This window comes from Zalophus californianus, chromosome 2, assembly GCF_009762305.2.
Source record: "Zalophus californianus isolate mZalCal1 chromosome 2, mZalCal1.pri.v2, whole genome shotgun sequence".
Classification (NCBI taxonomy): domain Eukaryota; kingdom Metazoa; phylum Chordata; class Mammalia; order Carnivora; family Otariidae; genus Zalophus; species Zalophus californianus.
This window is the reverse complement of record NC_045596.1, coordinates 60,423,715-60,447,846: the sequence shown is the minus strand read 5'-3', so window position 1 is coordinate 60,447,846 and position 24,132 is coordinate 60,423,715. Positions and strand designations below refer to the sequence as shown.

Sequence of the window (24,132 nt, the reverse complement as noted above, 5' to 3'; positions counted from 1 at the left end):
CACAAGCTGGGGGGGAGGGGCAGAGGGAGAAGCAGACTCCCCACTGAGAAGAGTCCGATGTGGGGCTCGATCCCAGAACCCTGGGATCATGACCTGAGCCAAAGGAAGATGCTTAATGGCTTAACCAACTGAGCCACCTAGGCGCCCCTACTTTTTTTGTTTTAAAGGCTTTTCTTATGCAAGCACATTTTGGGTTAAGAACACAAGGGTACAAAAGAATCAGAAAGTCCATCCCATGGTCACCACAGCAACTAACTCACATCTGTCTACCATGTCAGTGATGAGGAACAAGCTGTTTCATAGGGGCATTAGGAGCATGAAATGTCACAGAGACGTGAAAGCACTTTTTTAAGTGAAGAGCTGCAAAATGGCAAGCTTTGCCGCTATAGATATTCCTCTAGAGTTAGAGAGTAATAAATGTATGTATATATGTATGTACTTTAATAATAAATTTAGTTAAATAAATCTAGAATTAAAAGCCAGAACTGGAAACCAGATATTAGAAATTCATGTGTTTATATCCACACAGGTGGAAAAATGTAATTACAAAATGGTCTCATGTTGTTGTAATGAGTGAAATCAAAAGTAGTAATTGCAGCAAGGGCAATGTGTAAAGCCTTTTCAAACTAAAACAACTAGTCACAATTGCTTACGTGGATATGGAAAAAACCTATGTCTAGACAAAATCAGTTAATTTCCAGGATGGGAAACCACATCTTAAGATAGATATGTGTCACATCTTAATGTTTTCCCTCTGGATTAATTTTCATTTTGAAAGACTGTAGAAAATCCTGAAGTTTCTGAGTTGTAGATTGAAAAATTACAAAAATAACTTCTTGTCAGAGTTTCTTCTGGTAGGGAAGCAAGTCATTAATTCACTAAAGGGGCAATTTGATAACTTGCATTAAAAAAACCCTTTCAAATGATATAATGTAATTAAATATTTTCTTCAGATACTTAAGTTCTGTTTGATTAGCAGTGCAGAATTCTTAAAAAACAGGTTTAATTAGGTTCACTGTTAAAGAAAAAGTCTGCATCAATAGAACGTTTCCTTAAAGCAGTTCTCATTTTTCATTTTCCAAAACATACCAGGAAATCAGTTTAAAGCTCAGAGCTTTCTCACTTTTTCCCTTAACTCCAAAGCTCAAATTTGCTCTGGGGTAAGATTATTTCCTTGTGCATTTCACATTACTCCAAATTCCTTCCTCCCTATAGGTGTACCTGGGTGGCTCAGTTGGTTAAGCATCTGATTCTTGATTTCAGCTCATGTCTTGATCTCATAGTTGTGAGTTCAAGCCCGGTGTTGGGCTCCACCCTGGGTGTGGAGCCTACTTAAAAAAAATTTTTTTTTTAAAAGATTCCTTCCTCACCACTAAAGACGAAGTTGTTCAAAGGCCTAGCTCTTGGCTGCCTTCTCTCCCCACTCATTCCTTGCAAGAACTTATCCTGCTGGATAGATTTAAATACCATCTATATATTTTTCCAGTCCTAATGAACTCCAAGTTTCTATATCCACCTGCCTATCGAACATATCTATTTGTATAAATGTATCTGCTTGGGTCTCAGATTTAGCAAGCCTAAGAACACAATTGTGGACCACCACCCCAAACTGGCTCTTCCAGTTTTTTTGAGCTCAGTAAGAGACACCACCTTTCCCTGGCAATTACTCTTGACTTTTGACTTCTCTTACTCCCCGGCTCCCCAGACACATGCAATTCAAAAAGTCCACACAGCTCTACCTGGAAAACACATACCCAATCCTACTGCTTTAGACACCTCCACCCATACCGTGTTGTCTTAACTACATCTGCTTTTGCTTAGACAGTGGCAAAAGCCTCCTCCCCCCAGGCAGTTTGCCACACAGGAGAGAGTAATCTGTGAACCAGAAATCAGACCTGATCGCTCCTCTGGCTTCTCATCAAACTCAGAAAATAAAATGCAAACTCCTTTCCAGAAGCTACTTAGCACTTGACATTGTCTTTATGTACTCGCTTACTGCCATTTACTCCTCCAGAATGTAAGTTATATGGGGAAGGGATTTGGTCTTATTCACTGCTATATCCCCAGTGCCTACAGAGGTACCCAACACATTACCCACTCAATATTCATTGAGTGAATTAATGAATTTTGCTCTAATAGTAAAGGTGTTGATGAGCATTATGAGGCCCTTACCTGGCTGCAACAAAACTTTGAAACTTAAGGACAAACATGTGTTGTGCTTTATGACAAATGCTCTACTCTTGCAGCTCTTGAACGTGGCCACTGTCTTTTGAGTGGGCTGGCACATGGGCATGGGGCGGCGGGGGGCGAAGAACACGGGCAAAAGTGCAGTGAGAAGTGAAAAAGCAGGATACGTGCTGTCATAGCAAGTATCTTGGTGTGGTTGTAAAATACACTCAAAGGGAGATAAAGCTAGAGAGCAGCAGAGTACAAAGGGTCTTACCAACCCGGCTAAGGACTCTAACGGTAGACAACAGCAATCTCTTCCACTCATGTGTGTGTTTGAGAAAGCTTACTGCGGTGAATACACAGGATGGTGGGAGGGTGGGGTAGAGGCAACAACCAGGCTGGAGGCAGCCACTTTAGGAGGTTCCAGAAGCAATCCAGGCAAAAAACTATGGCTACAGTTAGGATGATACCCCTTTGGGCTCCAGTCTAAACTGTGTAGCCACAAGGCCTCCATGTGTCTTCTCTACTCCAGGCCTGCCTGAATGACAGCTTTGGCAAACTACCACTGATTTTGCAGATGTTTCTTTCTGAAGATCTTCGGTATTTCATCATCTACAGAAGTCTTTTTTTTTTTTTAAAGATCTTATTTATTTACTTGAGAGAGTGAGAGAGACAGAGCACGAGCAAGCACAAGCTGGGGAGAGACAGAGGGAGAGGGAGAAACAAGACTCCCCGCTGAGCAGCGAGCCCAATACAGAGACTTGATCCCAGGATCCTGAGAGGATGACCTGAGCCGAAAGCAGACGCTTAACCAACTGAGCCACCCAGGAACCGCACCCCCCTTTCTAAAGTCATCTACAGAAGTCTTATTCATACTTCTGACCTTTTTCTTTATCCTTGTAACAGTAGCCTGAAATACAGTCATTAGCCATTTTTGTTCATTACGTGGTGTCAACTTTCAGAAGACTTTATATACTCTGAGCTGGTCCAGTAATAGCCATGAGGTTCTCAGACGGCAAGGGGCAGAAGTGGGCTGGGGCCCTCCCGGGTGCTCTGTAATACACAGCCACCTCCCTTTTCAGGACACAGGAAGATCTTTCTCCTCTTTCAAAAGTCTGTACCCCTTAATGGACTGGTCAAACTATTACTGAGGTCAGGAGGCAGATGACACACATTATCCCCCAACTCTTGCTGTCTTGCCTTTAAAGTAAACCTCTTTCTTTAAATGGAAATCACTGCTAAGAACTCCAGGGCTTAATTTAGAAACACCCAAGCCCTTCTCCAACCTCTTCTGCTTCTGCTCCAATTAGACTCTCCAGTCTTACGGAATCCTAATGAGTTTTGAACGGTAAGACTGCTTTTAGCAGTCAGTTATAATAATGTACTTTAGGAAGAGAACTCCTCCTACCACTTCCACTTGCCTCAGCTTTTAGTAAGAATAAAATACTTTCCTCAAAAATTTAAAAAAGGGAACCATGACCAGGACCAGGGATTAAGTGAACATAGTATCTATTTTTATTATGAAACATTAAATTTTGACACATTGCTTCATTTGCTTTTTAAAAATCTATTATCTGATTTAAACCTATTCAGCAAAAATGCCAATAAATTATATAAATCATAGTTCGGGTCTTTTTAAAACTAGATCCATAATATGTTTCATGACAATCAAATAGCGATACTAAACCTGAATTGTATGAGCTGTTAATTTGTAATGTTTTAAAGTTTAGCTTAAAATAAAACCAAAACCAACCACATGCAAATACGCTGTTGCAAGTTTCTGAGAAACGCCCTCCTCACCTCTGTGTGTCAGAATCCTTCTGTTTCTTCCCTGACGTACACAATTCAGCCAGATCAGGTGTCAAGGCACTTGTCCTAAACTGTCTTATCCTGCCTCCTAGGAGTCACATTGGATGGAGGGCTGATGATATCCCCCGGCCTATGCCATCTTGCCTTTAAGTAAATCCATTTCTTTAAAGGGAAATCATTAGCTAAGAAGCCCAATACTGAATTTAGAAACAATGATTCCAATACACATTAAATCAAATGTGTTAGTACTTAAAGTGACATATTCTGAAAAGTGAAAATAATAGACAAATACAGAACTTATGTAAACAACCAGTAAACTAAGATAAATAGCACTGCCACCACATGCTTTAAAATGGTGTATTTTTAGTGTCTGAAATTCTTTGCAAATTATCTTTTGGGACAATTCAGATGAATTTCAATCAAAGATGTGAGTTCTGCAAGAAGTTAGTTTTAGCGTGTCCAACATGGGTGGCATCATTTAAAAAAATACATCAATAGTCTTATTAGTGAGTGTTTTCCACTTGGGTTTCTAAATCTTTATTTTCTGTGGAGGCAAACCAAAGCACTGTCTTAAGACTCCATCTTCAAAGTTATAATACAATCTCTATCATTCCTAGAGATCTGAAAGCTAGATACGACCCTGGTCCTTGCCATCATCTTCATCTTCATCTTCCTCATCATCCTGGTCTCCGGATTCAAGTTCATCCTCTTCTTCTACCTAAAGGGAATATGCACACTTATCATTATTAAGATTTGATCACTTCGTATTGAACACATATTGACACATAGTCTTTGATAAATTCTTTATTCCAGTAACTGTAGATTACAAGCCATCTGATTTCCTTGATTTACTGCTCAAGGCTCTCTGGCATTTTTTAAAAGATTTTATTTATTTATTTGAGAGACAGAGAGGAAAAGCACAGAGGTTGAGTGAGAAGGAGAAGCAGCCTCTGTGCTGAGCAGAGAGCCCAACTCGGGGCTCGATCCCAGGACCCTGAGATCATGACCCTAGCCGAAGGCTGACGCTTAACTGACTGAGCCACCCAGGTGCCCCCTCTGCCATTTTTAATATGAGATGAGATGTTACAGGTTAACTTGCTGACAGGTGACCATACCTCTCTACATACAAATGTGGATCAAACATACAAAAGAGAATGGCACATGTGAATGATGAGAGTCTTGTGACCACAGGAGCAAATCAATTCACTAGTAGGCTCAAAGCCCAAAAGAGAACAGTTAACAAATGCTGGAAACTGTGCCTGTGTGTCTTAAGTCGATTCACCGAACACCATGAAAACAGTGCGGACGATCCTGGATTCATGGACCTACGTATTTACACCTGTGATACGGATATGGAGGCACAACATTGCCATGCTACAGAAGCGGGCTGGGTTCTTTAAAATATACCGTAAATCATTTTTGGAGACATTTCGATCTTACCGGATGACCAAGTTCCTTGAGTTTATTCTTTAATGAAAATATTTTCTGATCCTGATCAGCCAACAGCACCAACAGGTCATCCTGTTCTTTTTTAGAATCTGTAATATCCATCTCGAGCTTGTTTTTCTCATTTTGTAAAATAGCAATGGTACTGTTCGATGCATCCAGCTGCTCTTTAATAGCGGTTCTTTCCTCAGACAGAGCCTTAATTTCATTCTAGGAAAAGAAAGGGGAAGATCAACTAATCTTAGTATTCACTCTCATAGGGTTTTTAACAAATAGCTTCATTCTTTTATTTTTAGGTTCATTCTTTCTATGACAATCTGAGGGTTTTGGGGGGTGGAGGTTTTGGGGAGAGAACACACACACACACACACACTCCTCCAGTAACATGAGAATTTATGTTAGGCCACACACCAAAGATAGTTATTGTGAAAAATAGAGTTTAACATCCAAAAAATAGTTTTAAGTAGCTATTTTTCAAAAAAAACCCTAAGAGATAATACCATTTCAGATAACCGGAGGAATAAATAAAGACACAAAACATTTTACAGGAAAGCCTGATGGGCATAAGAATTAGAACTCAGGTTAAAAAAATTTTTTTATCCCAACTTCATGCATACAATCAAATGGGAAAGAAAAGTAGCTGCAAATAAAATCCATGGCTTAAAGATAAAATAATCCGACCACAATCCGAAAGGCACAATCACACATTATCTTCTCTTTTCCATGGTTGTATTCGTGCCTTTTAGTTTTGTTACTTTTACCTCATTCTTCTCTCCATGTTGCTTAATCTGATTTTTCTGTCACATAGGCTGGCAGGATCTATTGTGCCTGCGTCCTTAGCCTAATGGAAAGCCTACGTGTGGCTTGTGTTTTAGCCAAACCTGTACTCTTTACTTCTTTTTAAAATGTTTTTAGAGGGGCACCTGGGCGGCTCAGTCGTTAAGCGTCTGCCTTCAGCTCAGGTCATGATCCCAGGGGCCTGGGATCGAGCCCCGCATCGGGCTCCCTGCTCGGCGGGAAGCCTGCTTCTCCCTCTCCCGCTCCCCCTGCTTGTGTTTCCCTCTCTTGCCCTGTCTCTCTCTGTCAAATAAATAAATAAAATCTTAAAAAAAATGTTTTTAGATTTATTTATTTATTTGAGAGAGAGAGAACACGAGCGGGAGGGGCAGAGGGAGAGGGAGAGAATCTCAAGCAGACTCTGTGCTGAGCGTGGAGCCCAACACAGGGCTTGATCTCACGACCCTGAATTCATGACCTGAGCGGAAACCAAGAGTCAGACGCTTAACCAACTGCACCACTCAGGTGCCCCTGTACTCTTTATTTCCTTTTGTGATGAGAGATTGACAAGAAAATTGAACTTTCGATGATCTCTGCTTTCAAAGTACATTCATACACATTCTTGCTTTATATATGCGCTATCAGTATTTGAAATGGCACTTAAAAATCTCCACTTGTACCATCCTCACTCATCCAAATAGCAATGCACACGTTGTGAGCGAAAATTACACCCTATTAGCTTTCCTCATACATCTAAAGATTTGAGAAACTACATGAAATCAGATCAAGTCTCTTGGAGTTTATGTCATAGGCTATGCAATAAGTAAAAGCTCCACCACAGAGCAACCTTCAAGTCGTTCATGTCCTGTAGCAACACCGACAGCCGGCCATCCCCATCAGTGGCCTTTGCAGTCATTCCAGCTCCACTCTCTCCTGGTGCGGCAGCTGACTTTGCCTCAAGGTAGAAATTGGAGAGGGGAACAAAAAAAAGTTTCTTTAAAGCACAACCAAGGTGAAATCCCAAATGTGATTTAATTTTCTCGCTATTTTGAAACTGTATGTCCAGTAACCGAAAACAGAATTCCTTGTGTACTGACACACACTACAGCGCTCTCCCTGGAAGGCCGCGGTGCCAACAGTGGAGCAGGGCGCTGGGGCTGAGGCAGGAGACCTGCGGCATCAGATCTCAGCCAGCACGAAGGAGGCTGGGTTAGGCAGCCTCAAGGTCAGACCAGAGCAGTAACAGCACTTAATAAGCAGAGAATAGTTCTCAAAGCCCTTTCCTCACAATATTTCTGTAAGTTAAGTCCACACTGTTAGCTCAGAGAGGCAGCTGGGGAAATTGAGCTGAATGCTATTAACTGGTGAAATGTAAAGTTTTTTTTTTTTTTTTTTGGCTTTTTAGATTTTATTTATTTGAGAGAGAGAGAAAGAGAGAGCAAGCATGGGGGGGGAGGAGCAGAGGGAGATGGAGAGAAACTCAAGCGGACTGAGCAGAGCGTGGAGCCTGATGATGTGGGACTCGATCTCATGACCCTGAGATCACAACCTGAGCCAAAACCAAGAGTCAGACACTTAACCGACTGTGCCACCCAAAATGCAGATTTTCTTAAGTGCTCTAGGAAGTACTCCTAAATCATGGTTTTCCAATCTTTCCCTGCCTTTTTTCTACAAAGAACTGGGAAAGAGGGTGCTGATTTAACAAATACCTAAAAATGTGGAAGGGCTTTCAGAATTGTTAGCGGCTGGAAGAGCTTTGAGGTGCATGTCAGACAAAGCCGAAACTGCCTTGAAGAGACTGTCGGACGTTAAAGGCAACTCTGGTGAACGCTCAGGAAAAAAGGGGAATTAAGAGAGAAAGCTTCTAGGGTCTTGGAGAAAACGTATCATCATGAATAGAATGTTGGTAGAAATATGGATGGAAAGGTAGTTTTGGTGAGGCCTCAAATGGAAATGAAGAACATGTTACTGGAAAGTAGAGGAAGGTGGTCCTTGTGGCAAAGTAATTGGCTGAATTGTGTTTCAGTACTTTGTAGAAAGTAGAGCTTATAAGCGATGAACTTGGATATTTTGCTGAGGTGATTTCTAAGCAAAGTATTAAAGGTGTGGCACGGTTTCTCCTTGATGCCTACAGTAAACTGTGACAGGAGAGAAATAACTTGAAGAAGGAATGTTAAGCAAAAGGAAATCGGAACGTGAAGATTTAGAAAATTCTCAGCCTATCCCTATTGCAATAAATGACAAAGCATGTTCTGCTGAAATACCAAGGACGCAATCAACCATTTCAGCAGAAGCTGGAATAGAGACAGCATGATCCAGGAGGGCCTTCTTGTCTGATGGCTTGGATCCCTGTGTATGACATGGTTACTAAGAAGGCTTTTGACAATTCCAGACCAGCAGAAAACCGCCAGCTTGGACTGATGGACTGAAGGGGACACAGATGGGATAAAATACAAAATACCAGCAAAATGAACCATTAAATAACTGATTACACGCACCTGGGGAGTCTGACTGTAATGTGGCTGCCACCACAGCCCAGAAGCCTATGTGACTAGAACTGTGGCCAGTAAGTCACCTAAAGGGAAGGTGCTATCCTCTCCGACACATTGGCTTCTATTACAGAGTGGCTGAGAAATAACATCTTAACCTTGTGTTTACTATCTTGCAGGGAAAAAAAAGTAATAATTAACATACAAATGTTTCTGTTTTCTGTAACAGCTCCTGCTTTTCTGTCTGCAGTTTGGTGATCTCCACAGATTGTGAGTTTAACTGTGATTTTAATGTTGCCAGTTCCTAGGAGACAAAAATAATTGAGTTGTAACATGAAATAGCATTAATTTCAACAAGGAAATGTCTATTTACAGGAAGAAATTTAAAATTATTTCCTTTCTTGGCCCCTCTCTCTAAAAATCACAACCTCCAAGTTTCAAAATCTAATTCTAAAAAAAACTATCCTTGAACTTTGGGTTCAAGATGGAGAATTAAGCAAGTTCCTTATACATATTCACCTCTGCTTCTTCCTGGGATCCCATGTAAAAAATAATCATAAGGTGGGGGAAGAAGGGAAAGAAGGAAGGAAGGAAGGAAGGAAGGAAGGAAGGAAGGGAGTGAAGGAAGGAAGGAAGGGAGGGAGGAGGGAGGGAGGGAGGGAGGGAGGGAGGGAGGGAGGGAGGGAGGGAGGGAAGGAGGGAAGGAGGGAAGGAGGGAGGGAGGGAGAGAGGGGAAGGGAGAGAGAAACCCACAAAGACAAAGAGAATAAGAATAAGAGCAATAAAATTGGAGAATTTCAGAAAGCAAATGGCAGTGGTAACTGACCGCAGCACACCTGAGAAAGCTAAAAACCTAAAGTGATGTTCCAGAAAGTCGATCTGCTACCTGACTTGCAATGCATGACTACTAAAAGGCTTGGGATCTGGTACCACCAGGTATCTCTGGAAGTGTGGGTAAAAATGGGGTCAAAAACAGCGGGGCTGGCTGAAGTCTGCTTAGGAAGACCACGGGATCCCTGTTCCAATCTCATGCATCAGGCAACTGTTCCTCTTCTCCTGGCCAAAGACTAGACATTTATTATTTGGAAAGGCAAAACAGGACATTTTTAGACTGCAGGCCTCCCAATATAGATGAAAGTAGTTAGTACTGTAGTGAAAAGGAGGGAATTAATCAAAAGTTTATATATCATTAATGTTGAAATTCCCAACCTTCTTGCCCTCTCCCCACCAAAAATGCACATAACCATGCTCTTAACCAGGGGAATCTCCCTCACAATATTTGACAATGTCTGCAGACATGAGGTAAATGGTGGGACACTGTCATGCAAAAAGCTCTTTTGTTCTCTGAAAACTTTCTATCATGAACATATGTGGCTTTCCTCTGACTTGTTTTTTTTCAGTTATCTAAATGAATTACATAGACATTATATAGACACTGAGATTATGGACAATATTAGTTTTCTTTTTTATACAGGATTTTACTATATATTATAAGAAACAAAACTCATTTAAAATATTTTTTTTTTAAAGATTGTATTTATTTATTTGACAGAGAGAGAGAATATGAGAGCAGGAACACAAGCAGGGGGAGTGGGAGAGGGAGAAGCAGGCTTCCCACTGAGTAGGGAGCCAGTCCCATGCGGGATTCGATCCCAGGACCCTGGGATCATGACCTGAGCCCAAGGCAGATGCTTAACAACTGAGCCACCCAGGCGTCCCAAAATATCTTTTTAATGATGTAAAATTGATAAAAGAAAATAAATTACAGAAAGTAAAAAACCAAAGGCAATTGTCTTCTTTAGAAATATCTAAAGTTTCACTGGGAAACACAGAGTAAAATTTTTACTTAGGACTTACAAACTAAGATCATTTATTAATAACTTAATTCCCTTTAATTTTAATACAGTTCTAGTGTAGGTAGACTTCATAAAACCAAAGTGGCATATTAATTTTCCTCACACGAACTTACAACTTATAAATCCTTAATGACAAATGATTTTTTTTGAAAAGCTTGACTGTAGAATCTACTCTGGGGTACATGGACATTATCAAAATATGACACAGTTTCTCTGCATACAATCATTCTTCTCTCAGATCAGCCATGTTAGTGGGCTAGGACCGCATGACTAGTGGAGGAGAAGGAAGTCAGTCCTAGGTTGGCGGGGTTGTTCACTTCTTCCTTTAGTATTACTTTTTTTTGTTTGTTAAAAAGAAACAGAAGAAACATATGTTCCTTTTTTATAAGAAAGGAAGGAAGGAGGGTAGGACAGAAGACAAAGGAAAGGAGGAAAGAAAGAAAATTTTATAAGGAAAAAACACAACTTGTTTAGGGATGTTATACAAATGAGCAATCTGATACTTTTCTAGGCTTTTCTTCCAATATTTAATTCTATACATAAGTAGTTCTTTTCCTTCTTTTCTGGCTCTTTTCTTGAACAAATACATTTAATATTCTCATCGGATAAAGTTAAATGTGCACTACCAAGTCTCATAGGAAATTATAAATATTACAAATAACCAAATAGGAAAAAATTTAATTTGCTCTTCTAGATATTATAAATTACTACAGCAGAAAAAGTTTGTTTTGCTTTTTAGGTAGTCATCTAATTGAGATATACACAAATTTATTCCATTTTCCAATTCTAAAAACAAACATTCTTCTGCACAGAATGGTTTAAATGCTCAATACATTTAGCCATGCAATTGTCATGGTCAATAGTATATGAAAATTAGGCATAAGATTTTATATCTTCATATTTGCAGCTTATAAATATACTTAAATTTTCCTTAATTGTTAGTTCACGGATAATCTACAAATAACCTGAGTGAGATGCTCAAATCTGTTATAAAGAACACAATTAAAAAATAGAAACACTTAATAAAAAGCAAAATACCATTACCATATAATTAAAAAACCTTCTGGACTTTCAAATAACTCTCTTCACTATCAAGTTTTGCTTACACTAACAAAGTAGTTCTTGAGTAATGAAACTACACGGCTGTTACTCTACTACAATTAAAACAACACAAACTAGAACTTGGATCAAGCCAGAAAATTACCTGTTTTAATTCTGCAATTTGTTCAGAATCTCTAGCAGAAGCTGTTGCTGAAGACTGTTCATTTGTGCCAGGTGATGCTTGGGAAGATTTCTACAAAGAGCATAGAAATGAACTATGAAATCAATTCAGTCTGAAGAGAGAGGGAACCAAACAAAGCTGTACATATATAAGCTATGCCTTGTAGAGGTTTACCAAAACTTCACACCAACATTTCAGTTTTTATATCCAAGATAAAACTTCAACATAGCACACACCGTCTACAACTTTTCCATAGCTAATAAATTTATACTTATACCAAGTAATTTATTAAATCTAAGCACTCAAGAGGTCATATGGAGAAAGAACATTAAATACAGGTATTTACAGAATGATTTCCATGTATTAAAAGAGCTTTATACGGAGTAGCTCATTTAATTCTCACAATAACAAAACAGATACGACCACTACCAATTCATAGATCAGGAAACAAGTGTAAAGAGGTTAACTAAGTTGCTTAAATTCAATAAGTCAGAAAGTTGAAGCTTTAGACAGTCTGACACCAAAGCTCATATTCTTTTTTTTTTTTAAGTAAACTCTGTGCTAAATGTGGGGCTCAAACTCATGACCCCGAGATCAAGAATCACATGCTCTACCAACTAAGCCAGCCAGGTGCCCCCCCAAAGCTCATATTCTAAAACCTTACTATGACACTTTGGCTTAAGAGATCCAGGAAAATAAACAAGCAGGATAATGAGAATTACTTTTGACCTCTTAAATTTTTTTTAACATTTACTCACCAAATTTTCAATCAGAGAGTCCTTTTCAGCCAGCTGGCTTTGTAAAAGTTCTTGATTACTTTTTAATTCTTCTATCTCTTCTCGTAACCTACCAATTTCTTCTGGTTGAATGCCATTCACCTGAGTCCCATCACTGTAAGAACCTTGATGCTGATTATCTTTTCCTATTAAGACAGGAATAAAATTTGAAAAGCCAGCATGAAACTTAAGCTTTTCATTTCTTGAATGAAAAGATTTAAATATAAAAATATAAAATTTCCTTAATTCAATTTCTTTGGCAGCACTTTTATAAGCACATTTCATTTTTGCAAAACAGCATATTTGATAGAAATGGTGAAGTGATGATATTTTCAGGTTTCTGGGAAGAAAAACACCATAGTCTTATTAAGACTAAACTGCATGGTTTGGTGATCTATAATTAAGAATTACAGTAGTTTCGGGGCTCCTGGGTGGCTGAGTCGGTTAAGCGTCCAACTCTTGGTTTCCACCCAGGTTATAATCTCAGGGTCGTGAGATTGAGCCCCATGTTGGGCTCTGTGCTCAGGGCAGAGTCTGCTTGGGATTCTGTCTCTCCCCCTCCCTCTGCTCCTCCCACCTCTCTAAAATAAATAAATAAATCTTAAAAAAGTTACAGTAGTTTCAATTCCAATTTGGTCAATAAATATAAGAGAAAACAAAATCCCTTTTAAAACCTTCACAAAGGAGTAGCTTTCTATATGTACTAAAATAACTGACAAATTATAGTTATAAATAAGGAAGTGAAAGAGGTAATTTTTTTCTGAAAATTTTAGTCACCTTCATATAAATAAAACAAACTGTATTTCTAAATAGCTAGCATTCCAATCATAGCACTATAGGATGATACTATTTACAAGCATTTGCCTCTTTTCATGTGCCAGGTAATGAACTAGAATTTTATATATATTATTTCGTTTAATTCTCAGCTGACACAGATGCTATTATCAGTTCCATTTTGCAGATGAGGAGATAGACAGGTTAGAGAAGTCATTCCCAGCTGGCTATACATCGGAATCACCCAGGCAGCTTGTAACAATTATTGATGCTTGGCTCTAACCCCAACTAATTAAATCAGAAACTTGAGTGGGGTCTCTGTATGGGTGGCATTTAAAAAAAAGGGGGGGAGGGCGCCTTGGTGGCTCAGTCGGTTAAGCGTCTGCCTTTGGCTTGGGTCATGATCTTGGGGTCCTGGGATCGAGCCCTGCATCGAGCCCCGCATCTCTCCCTCTGCTGCTCCCCCTGCTTGTGCTGTCAAATAAATAAATAAAACCTTAAAAAAAAAAAGGGTCTCAGGATATTCTAATGTGCAGCCAAGGCTGAGAATCAGTGGATCAGATACTGAAACAGGTAGCAAGAACTTGGGAGTTCAAACTCTGATTTACAAATTTATTTGTTACAGTGATTAAGGTTAGAGAAAGACTAGTGCACAAGAATAATCTACTTGACTCAGTCCACCTCCGGGGACACTGTAATAATTATGGCTAGCTCTACCTACCTAGCTGTACTTTAAGAAGGTTGTACTGATCTTTGTGTTGCTGAATCTGAGATACTTGCTGTGTGACCGCTGTCTGGAGCTGTTCGTTTTGACATTTTAACGTAGAAATCTGCTGCTTTAGTTCCTCAAGTTGCAGATCCTGTGAAACAAAACATAATTCAAGTGTTTTAATTTACACTAATTAGCATTAGGAAAAGGAACAAATTAAAAATCAGAGATTATTTTGCGTCGTGGTGTTAAAGTATTCAACGCTTCCAGAATCACTCAACAATTAAGTAATAATACATTAATGTATGCACCAAAGTCAATTAACATGCAGAACTGTACAATTTCCAGCAAGGCCCCATTAATAAGCACCATGGCACAGCCTGATATCTCACTGCAGTTACTGGGGTAGGGGACGGTCAATTTTAAAAACTCCATTTTATGGTCCATCAAACCACTTAAGAAATTTATACCAAACTATTTAAGAAACTTAGTATATATATACATGCATCTACACTACTTTTAACATAAAAGATAATTCTAGAACAGAACATTTAGAAGGCCAAGAAAAGAACTTCCAACTCTCACCACCCTAATATAACTAGTTGGAATTTGATCTATTTCTTTATCTTCTGCTAATTTTTTCCCAATTCAAGTGTTTTAAATGTGTCATACTCAGTCCATATGTCATTTTGAAGCCTTTACTTACTATTCAATTGTTAGTTCCTCATACTGCTACTTTTTCGCAATCATAACTTTTAATGTTTACTCAGTATCAGTAGATGCAATATAATTTACATTTAAAAGCAACACCGAGGCTGCTTTCCATTTTTCTAAATAATAAATAATATTAAAATAAATATCGCAGTCATATTTTTGTTTTCCTGAATTCTGAAGAATTTCCTTAGGATGGATTCTCAAACGTCATTCAGTTTATAGATAAACATTTTATAGTTCTCAATGCTTGTTGCCTAATTGTCAAATGGCATTTTAAATGGTGAGAATATTTAAAATTAACATTTCTAAAGCAGACTCATTATGGTAATTGTGTCAAATCACTCTTTTCTTCTTCTAAATTAACCATATTTATCAGCCCCAAGTGTAGGCTGTAACATCACATTCCAAGTATTTCTTTTCCATTGCTCTAAAGATATTACATTTTGCCATCTGGAAATGACTCCATATTCGTACTAAAATATAGATGAAAAATCCTAATAACCATGGGTAGTTTAATGATTTAAATCTGAATCGTTAAAGATGATTCTAATTTACTGATCTGCTTATAAACTGAAAAGCTCAGACTGAATGCTAAATATACCACTATATTTTTATTCTTAGAATTCCAATCTTAACAATATAGACTGTGGGGAAGAACACACAGGCGGTTCTCGTTTAGAGAGCTCTACCCAAGCTCTTGCCACACTTGCCTGAAGCTATGCAGAGTCAGCAGGGGTGGAGGGCAGTGCAGGGAAGGGGGTGCAACTGCCCCACAGGGACAGCCACCAGTGTACTGTTTTTAATGACCCTAGCATTTTAATAACCTCAGTAATCTCATTTTCCAGATAATACTGCAGCACTTTTTAGGATTCCTGTCAAGGTATATACCACGATGAAGAATTAAATGAAAGAAAAGAACAAGAAACACACTTTGAATCATGGAACACTACATCGAAAACTAATGATGCATGGTGATAACATAATAAAATAAAATTAAAAAAAAAAGAAACACACTTTGAAGAAATGTAATGGAAAGTTTAAGGGGCTCAACACAATCCAAGTGTGGAGGTTCTGGTATCCTGCCGAGAAAATGTCAATTGATGATTTCAAGAGGGTAGTTTCGACTTTAATCACCATTCTCCACTCTAATAAATCAGCTCCCTCTTGTTCTAAGCATAATCTACTCAGTCGTGCAAGATGGAGATCTCAGGATCATATCTGACCCTCCATGCTCCCTCACATCCACATCCAATCATTACCCCATCCTGCCATTTTCATCCGCTTTGGTTTCTACATTTCTCAGGTCTGCCCCCTCTATATAGCATTTGAGAGTCCCAGTAACACATGCTTTTGAATCCTGTTCCACCAACGACTGAGTGACCCTAGACAAGTTTAAATTCTCTCAGTCTCAGATTCCTCAATTTATTCTTAAATGAAGATATTAACTACTTTGTAAGGATGCTATGGAAATTAAATGAAATAGTGTTTAAATTGTGTTTTGTGAGCACTTAGAACACAATAGACAAAACATAGCAGCTGTTATCACCATCAGCGCCCCAGGTCCCTCCCCTAGCCCACCACAACCACCTCTTTCTGGAGGTCCCTCCCTCTGGCCTTGCCTTTCAAATTTCTAGCTGGTGCAGCCACCAAGTGCTGTTCTATGTTCATGCCAGTAACATGTCCTGCCCCTCTTCCCGATCTTTCCTTTTGCCCAGCTTATTCCTAGCTATCCGTTTGGCACTCACATTCTGTTTTCTCCAAGCCCCTGCTCTTACCTAGCTAAATTAGGTGCCTCTCTGCTGCCACATACCTTCCAGGAGCTGCATCACTAGACTTAGTATGTTATGTGTGTCACAATACCCTATTTGTAGTTTTCTCTCACTATGACTGTGATAGGGGAACATGTCTGATTCATGCCTTTATCCAAAACATCCTGCACAATGCTTAGCACGATATTAAGCTCTCAGTTTGTTGAATACTCAGATAGTTTTGAATTATTTAGGAAAATGAGCTTTACTTTCTGTATCTTCTTGCATATGAAATGCCAGGAAAGATTCTTCCCCAAAGTAGAAAAGTATCAGTACATCAGTGTTTACAATTTATCAGTACGTACTTGTTCTCGAATCATATTTTTGTAGTGAGTCACAATACTGTCATGCTGTTCTAATGTTTTCTTCACCTCTTCTTCTTTTTTATCCTCTTCACTGGATTTATAAATAGCCTTAGTTATCACACCTATAAAAGAAAGCTTATTAAAAATGTATTTTAAGGCGTGCCTGGGTGGCTCAGTCATTAAGCGTCTGCCTTCGGCTCGGGTCGTGATCCCGGGGTCCTGGGATTGAGCCCCGCGCCCAGCTCCCTGCTCAGCGGGAGGCCTGCTTCTCCCTCTCCCACTCCCCCTGCTTGTGTTCCTTCTCTCGCTTTGTCTCTGTCAAATAAATAAAATCTTAAAAAAAAAAAGTATTTTAAACATTTAAAATCTGGGGCACCTGGGCGGTTCAGTTGGTTAAACGACCAACCCTTGATTTCAGCTCAGGTCATGATCTCAGGGTTTGGAGATCGAACCCCGACATTGGGCTCTGCACTCTGCACAGAGTCTGCTTAAGATTCTCTCCCACTGGGACGCCTGGGTAGTTCAGTTGGTTAAGCGTCTGCCTTCAGCTCAGGTCTTGATCCCGGGGGCCTAGAATTGAGCCCCGCATCGGATTCCTTGCCCAGCAGGAAGCCTGCTTCTTTCTCTCCCTGCTTGTGTTCTCTCTCTGACAAATAAGTAAATAAAATCTAAAAAAAAAAAAAAGATTCTCTCCCGCTCCTTCTGTCCCTCTCCCCACTCACAAGTGCGCATGCACGCGTAAGCTCTCTCTAAAATAAACAAAATCTTTTTTTTTAAGAATTTATTTATTTATTTATTTGAGAGAGAGAATGAGATAGAGACAGCACAAGAGGGAAGAGGGTCAGAGGGAGAAGCAGACTCCCTGCTGAGCAGGGAGCCCGATGTGGGACTCGATCCCGGGACTCCAGGATCATGACCTGAGCCGAAGGCAGTTGCTTAACCAACTGAGCCACCCAGGCGTCCCCCAAATAAACAAAATCTTAAAAAAAAAAAAAAAAATTTAAATCCTATTTTATTATTAAGACTTAATCAGCAAAAACATATGGCCTAACTGCATGACAGATAAGACATAGTCTTTCCAATCTTAATGAATGCCAAAAATCCTTCAATGAACTATAGGCCAAGAGCTAGGAAAAAAAAACCCTACTTTGGGCTGTGTCCAAAATATACATATACAAAATAATCATAGGTTGTTTTTTTTTAAGATTTTATTTATTTATTTGAGAGAGAGAGAGAATGAGAGATAGAAAGCATGAGAGGGAAGAGGGTCAAAGGGAGAAGCAGACTCCCTGCTGAGCAGGAAGCCCGATGTGGGACTCGATCCCGGGACTCCAGGATCATGACCTGAGCCGAAGGCAGTCGCTTAACCAACTGAGCCACCCAGGCGCCCAATCATAGGTATTTTTTAATGAAAATCAATATAAACTTTGTCTTACCTTCAAGTTCTTTTACCAGCTTCGTAAACTCATGATCAAATATCATGTATTCTGGACTGGGAAAGTTTGGCTGTGGTTTCTGAGATGCTCTGGAATACAACTCATGTTTGCTAATAAATCCTAGTTTCTCTATGAAGTTTTCTTTGCCAATCCTCTTCTCTATTAGTTGTTTTAATTTCTCTCTACAGAGATAAGCATATTGAGATGCTTTAAAAAAAATCATAACAAAACATAAAACTTGGTCTACATTATACTTTGACAGAAAAAATTTATCCTTATCACTTGATGACGTTAGCAGGTTGTTTCCCCCTAGCATTTTCCCCTTACTTACTTCATGTAGCTCTCAAGTGAGTTATCATTGAAGTAAATTGAAATGCCCAACAGAAGGGCACATAAGCCTTGGACCAACTGCTCTTCCTCGCCAAGATTTTCTGCAATTTGTCCTGTAAGCTGAAATTTTTTGTTAAGGAGACTAATGGTTCATAGTATCTAGAGTATTTTACTTTACAGTTTGAATTTGACACATATTTTATGTAAGGATTTCTACAAAAGCTTCTATATCAAGCTAAAACAAACATAAAACATAGCCCGAGCAAGCATAAAACAAACAATGGTACCAGACACACACATATATACACACAGCATAAGCATCATCACCACCTTAACAGCTGGAAAAGCTGCAACACAGATGAATTCAAATATTTAGAATGCAGAACTACTTCTCATTGAGAGGAAGAAATAAGAATAAATACTTACTCATATCTTACTAAAACATAAAGGATACAAATGGAACATTGGCTGAATTGTGAAGAAAATGTGTTACTGCAATGGGACAGTTGCTTAGCCAGGTACAGAGCAGCATTAATAATCCAACTCTTGTCTGTATTTTGCTTCCCTGCAATAAATAGATAAGTTGACAGAAGTCTCATTTTATTTTTTTTTCAAACTTAATGTTGCCCTAAGATCCCTCTCCATTTGCATTAAAATATCTTTAACATCTTCTAAAAGATATGTTAGGAATCCACACATAAAAAATTGAACAAGAGAATGCATTCTTGTGTCCTCTATGGGCTGTACTTCCCAAAATGAATAGAGAGCAGAAATTAGAATTGATTTATGTTCATAAACATATATCAAGTTATCTAAAATACTACTAGTGGAAAAACCTGGTCTGCTAAGGGAGACGCATGATGTGGATACTTGAAAAAATTTATCAATCCAAAAACACTTTATAATAACATAAATTTGCCTAGATGTTTCAATCAAAATTTTAAAAACAAGTTTCTGATAAAAGGACAAATTCTACCTCCTTCAAAAAATATCGGGAAAAATAAAAAGAAATAATCTCCTGAATTATTTAGTCAAATTCCATTAGAGAATATATTCCCTAACAAGAGTAATAAATAAACCATGTTGCAAACTCACAACATGCCAGATAAGAATCACAAATATAATGAAGAAAAAGATTTATTTAAATTAGCTAACTGCCCCAAACCACTAACTATACCACTGCCAACTATAGTTAAACAATATTGAAAACTAGTACATCCATCAAAATGACACTTTCCTACATTTTAATAAACACATCTATATCTCCTATGTGGGATAGTCTCTTAGCTCATAATATTGCCACTGCCCATATTACATTACATAACCTATTTGTGTTTAAGAGAACAAAGGTGGTTTGAAACAAATAAATGGAATTAGGCACAGTAATGGATTACTTTGAGGTAATTTCAGAAAATATCCAAAATACAATTATTCAAAGCCAGACAAAGAATGGATTTAAAGTAACTATCACTGTGTTTTGAAAAATCACTCAAGACTGTTGCAATTTCATGAACCTTGAGGTCAGTATCTTGGCCTTTCTATAATCTATTTTCAAGTATATTTCGCATTTAATCAAACAAATTCAAACTAGACTTTTTCAAAATGATCTGCCAAATAAGCATTAGCTTTTACATGATGCATTATTCTTACGTTTTCCTTGCCTCTCTCTCATTACTATGCCCACGGTATAACTTCATGTTATCCAAGTAGATTTGAAAGTTAAAAAATATAGTTATTCTCAACTGACTATGTGCCACAGAGAACTTTCAACTAATTACTCAAGTAAATAAATACTAATATTTCATTGATTTCCCCTAGTATATATAAAAAAATTATTATTACTTGGAATACTATCTGCAAGTACCAAAAATACCTACATTGTATATACAGGGCATCCTATCAAATCACTGGCTGGTGTCTGAATAAACAAAATGTAACTAGATTCAAATGTGGATCTTCTAGGGTGGGAGGATGGGTTAGCCTGGTGATGGGTATCAAAGAGGGCCCGTTCTGCATGGAGCACTGGGTGTTATACACAAGCAATGAATCATGGAACACTACATCAAAAACTAATGATGTATGGTGATTAACATAACAATAAAAAATTTAAAAAAATGTGGATCTTCTAGAAGTATACCTTTTGGGGTCTACCTGAAGGATAAGAAAAGCAAAGCTTAAACAAAACTAGTTAGAATCAAGATAGAATGCACCACCCCACTTAAACTATGGCAACAAAGGAAGATAAAGTACTCAGCAATGAGCCTAACCAAAACTGTGTAACACCAAAATGAGGCTGGGGCACCTGGGTGCCTCAGTCGATTAAGGTTAAATGGCAGACTCTTGATTTCAGCTCAGGTCATGATCTAAGGGTCCTGGGACTGAGCCCTGCCCACCACCCCCCAATCGAGGCTCCAGGCTCAGCAGGGAGTCTGCTTCAAGATTTTCTCTCTCCCTCTGTGCCCTCCCACCCTGTTCTCTCTCTAAAATAAATAAATAAACCTTTAAAAAAAAAACTACACAAGGAAAATTTAAAAACACTCCTAAAGAGCACAAAATAGACCTAAATCCGTAGAAAGACACCATGTCCTTCGACAGAAAAACTCAAAATCATGAAGATATTAATGCTATATTAATCTATAAAATTTATGTAATCCAAATAAAAATACCAAAAGGTTTTTCTTCTCCCCACTGAACTAAACAACTTGGTTCTCAGCTCATATGGAAAAATAAAAAAGCAAGAATAAACTGTGAAAAAAAAAGAAAAGAAAAGAAAAAGAGTAATGAGGTGATACTAGGTCATAAACAGACAGGGATCAAGGGATAGAACAGAAAATTCAGAAATGATTCATCTACAAATGGGAATTCAGTAAAAAGATAGCATATAACCATTAGTGGGATACAGGAGGACTTATAAAATGTTGGGACAACTAGCTAGCTATCTAAAGCTATCAGATAGCTCAAAAAAAAAAACTGAACAAACATTTAAGTAAATGCAAAAAACGAAACCAGAAAGAATGAGATGAAAATATGGGCAAGTTTGTTAAAATCTTTAAGTGGGGAAGGCCTTTTCTAAGTATGATATAAAATGTAGAAGCAGGGGCGCCTGGGTGGCTCAGATGGTTAAGCGTCTGCCGTCGGCTCAGGTCATGATCCCGGGGTCCTGGGATCGAGCCTCACGTCGGGCTCCTTGGCTTGGCGGGGAGCCTGCTTTTCCTTCTCCCTCTGCCTCTCTCCCTGCTCATGCTCTCTCTCTCTCTCTCTCTGTATCTCTGTGTCTCAAATGAATAAATAAAAAAATCTTTAAAATGTAGAAGCAATAAAAGTCTGATACAAAAAAAAAAGATCCAAAATAAAACACCAAGGTCAAAAAACAAATGACGTATCAGGAAAAATATATTTGTAACTTATCACAGATAAGGGTTGAATTCCTTAATATAAAATGAGTTCCTATAAAATTAGAAATGATTTAACAACCCAACAGAAAAATGAGATGATATGAACTGTAAGAAATGAGAGTTCACAGAAAAACTTTAAGTGGTGTATAAACATATAGAAAGTTATTCAACCTTTTGGAAAGAGAAATGCAAATTAAAACTAAGATAACATTTTTTACCTCTCAATAAGTTGGCAAAAACACAAGTCTGATAACATACTGTTCGTGAGGTTGTGGGGAATTACATAATCTAACCCACTGCAATCTTATTTGATTTTGCTGGTGGTTCAAAATGGTTATTAGGTTGGAAAACAAACAAACAAACCAGTGGCTATGCATAAAAAGCACCTGAAGACAATAGAAGAAATAAATAATAGGAGGCAGGGAACCACGACAGAGGTGGGTGGGGCCAACTCTTCTTACTCTATACTTTTTATATCATTTTGATTTCTAAATCATGTATATACATATATGTATTTTAAAGTACGTACATATATTTTTAAAGACTGAATTTAATTCTAAGAGTGGCAGTATGGTATCAGTGAAAACATTTGGCTGGGAATTAGAAGAACCAAATCTTCCACTGCCCTACCTTGTACAAATTCAATATGCTATGTGGGCCCCAATTCCCTCATTCAGTTAACCAGAGGCCTTTGGATTAAATAATCTCAAACACAGAAATTAAAAGGATAGGCTCTGAATACCAGGATCTGTATCCTGGTTCTAAAACTCAACAGCATGAAACCTTATCATTATCCTTCAATAGGGGAAATAGTCAATACCCATTTCATTAAGCTGTGGAGTGGATTAAATGGGTTAATACCTGTTAAAAGTTTATAACAGCACATGGTACACAGATAAGTATTCTACGCGTGCTATAAACTATGAATCATCCCTTCTAGTTATGCAATTCTTTGCTCTCTACCTACTAAGTAGGACTAATGCCCCAAATTTAAAATAGATGGCAGAATAAAGTTTGAACTGGGAAAATGAAAAAACAGTAAAATTGGTGGCATGAACTTTATTATTTATTTATTTTTTTTAGATTTTTTATTTATTTGACAGACAGCGAGAGAGGGAACATAAGCAGGGGGAGGTGGGAGAGGGAGAAGCAGGCTTCCCGCCGAGCAGGGAGCCCGATGTGGGGCTCAATCCCAGGACCCTGGGATCCTGACCTTAGCTGAAGGCAGACACCTAATGACTGAGCCACCCAGGCGCCCCCATAAATTTTTTTTTAAGCCTTAGTGAAATACAGGTGCTCCTTGCTTTGCTACATTAATAAAAAGTCATGCATACTGGAAGTATACAAAGTGAGGACTGTGTAAGAATGTCTTTTGTGCAGACTATATTATTCTGATGCTCATCAAACCATGATTTATAATGGAGAAAATGGAAGATAATTAAATGTCTGAAAATAAGGAGATGGTTAGCTAACCAATCTGGTGAAATATTATGCAATCATATAAAGTGATGTTTATTTAGTGTTTAATAACACGGAAAATATGTGTAAGAAAAGATGCAGAATACAAAATGGAATCTAATGTATGATCACTCCTATGTAAATAAACAGTATAGGGGCGCCTGGGTAGCTCAGCTGTTAAGCGTCTGCCTTCAGCTCAGGTCATGATCCCAGGGGAACCCCGCATCGGGCTCCCTGCTCAGCGGAAAGCCTGCTTCTCCCTCTCCTACTCCCCCTGCATGTGTTCCCTCTCTCATTGTCTCTCTCTGTCAAAAAAATAAATAAAATCCTTAAAAAAAAAAAAAGAATTAAAAAAATAAAATAAAATAAACAGTATAGAAAATAAAGACTGGGAATGCCTGTCTGGCTCAGTCGGTAGAGCATGCAACTCTTGATCTCAGGGTCATGAGTTCAAGCTCCACATTGGGTGTGGAGCCTACTTTAAAAAAAAAAAAAATAACCAACTGTTACTTTTGGGTAGTAGAATTCCTACTTTCTAGTTTTAATTTTTTTAAATTTTCCAAAATGAAAAGAAAATAAACTATTAATAAGTACAAAATTGCTATGGTATTTGTCTGGTGTACAATTACAAACTGTCAGTAAGATCAATCCAACAAAAT

General features: G+C 38.3%; 1 protein-coding gene across 2 annotated transcripts in view; it reads right to left on the bottom strand.

Annotated features, from left to right (window-relative positions):
- Positions 1-3,661: 3,661 nt before the first annotated feature.
- The window catches only part of USO1 (USO1 vesicle transport factor), a 98,959-nt gene continuing 78,488 nt past the window's right edge, over positions 3,662-24,132 (bottom strand). For both annotated transcript variants that reach the window (XM_027600651.1, XM_027600652.1), the window contains 11 exons: positions 19,075-19,185; positions 18,622-18,740; positions 18,291-18,472; positions 16,855-16,976; positions 14,040-14,178; positions 12,527-12,690; positions 11,751-11,840; positions 8,896-8,994; positions 7,049-7,156; positions 5,419-5,634; positions 3,662-4,696 (listed from right to left, as the gene is read on the bottom strand). In XM_027600651.1, the coding sequence (XP_027456452.1) occupies positions 4,607-4,696; positions 5,419-5,634; positions 7,049-7,156; positions 8,896-8,994; positions 11,751-11,840; positions 12,527-12,690; positions 14,040-14,178; positions 16,855-16,976; positions 18,291-18,472; positions 18,622-18,740; positions 19,075-19,185 (1,440 nt within the window). In that variant the 3' untranslated portion in view covers positions 3,662-4,606. The remainder of the gene's footprint in view (positions 4,697-5,418; positions 5,635-7,048; positions 7,157-8,895; positions 8,995-11,750; positions 11,841-12,526; positions 12,691-14,039; positions 14,179-16,854; positions 16,977-18,290; positions 18,473-18,621; positions 18,741-19,074; positions 19,186-24,132) is intronic.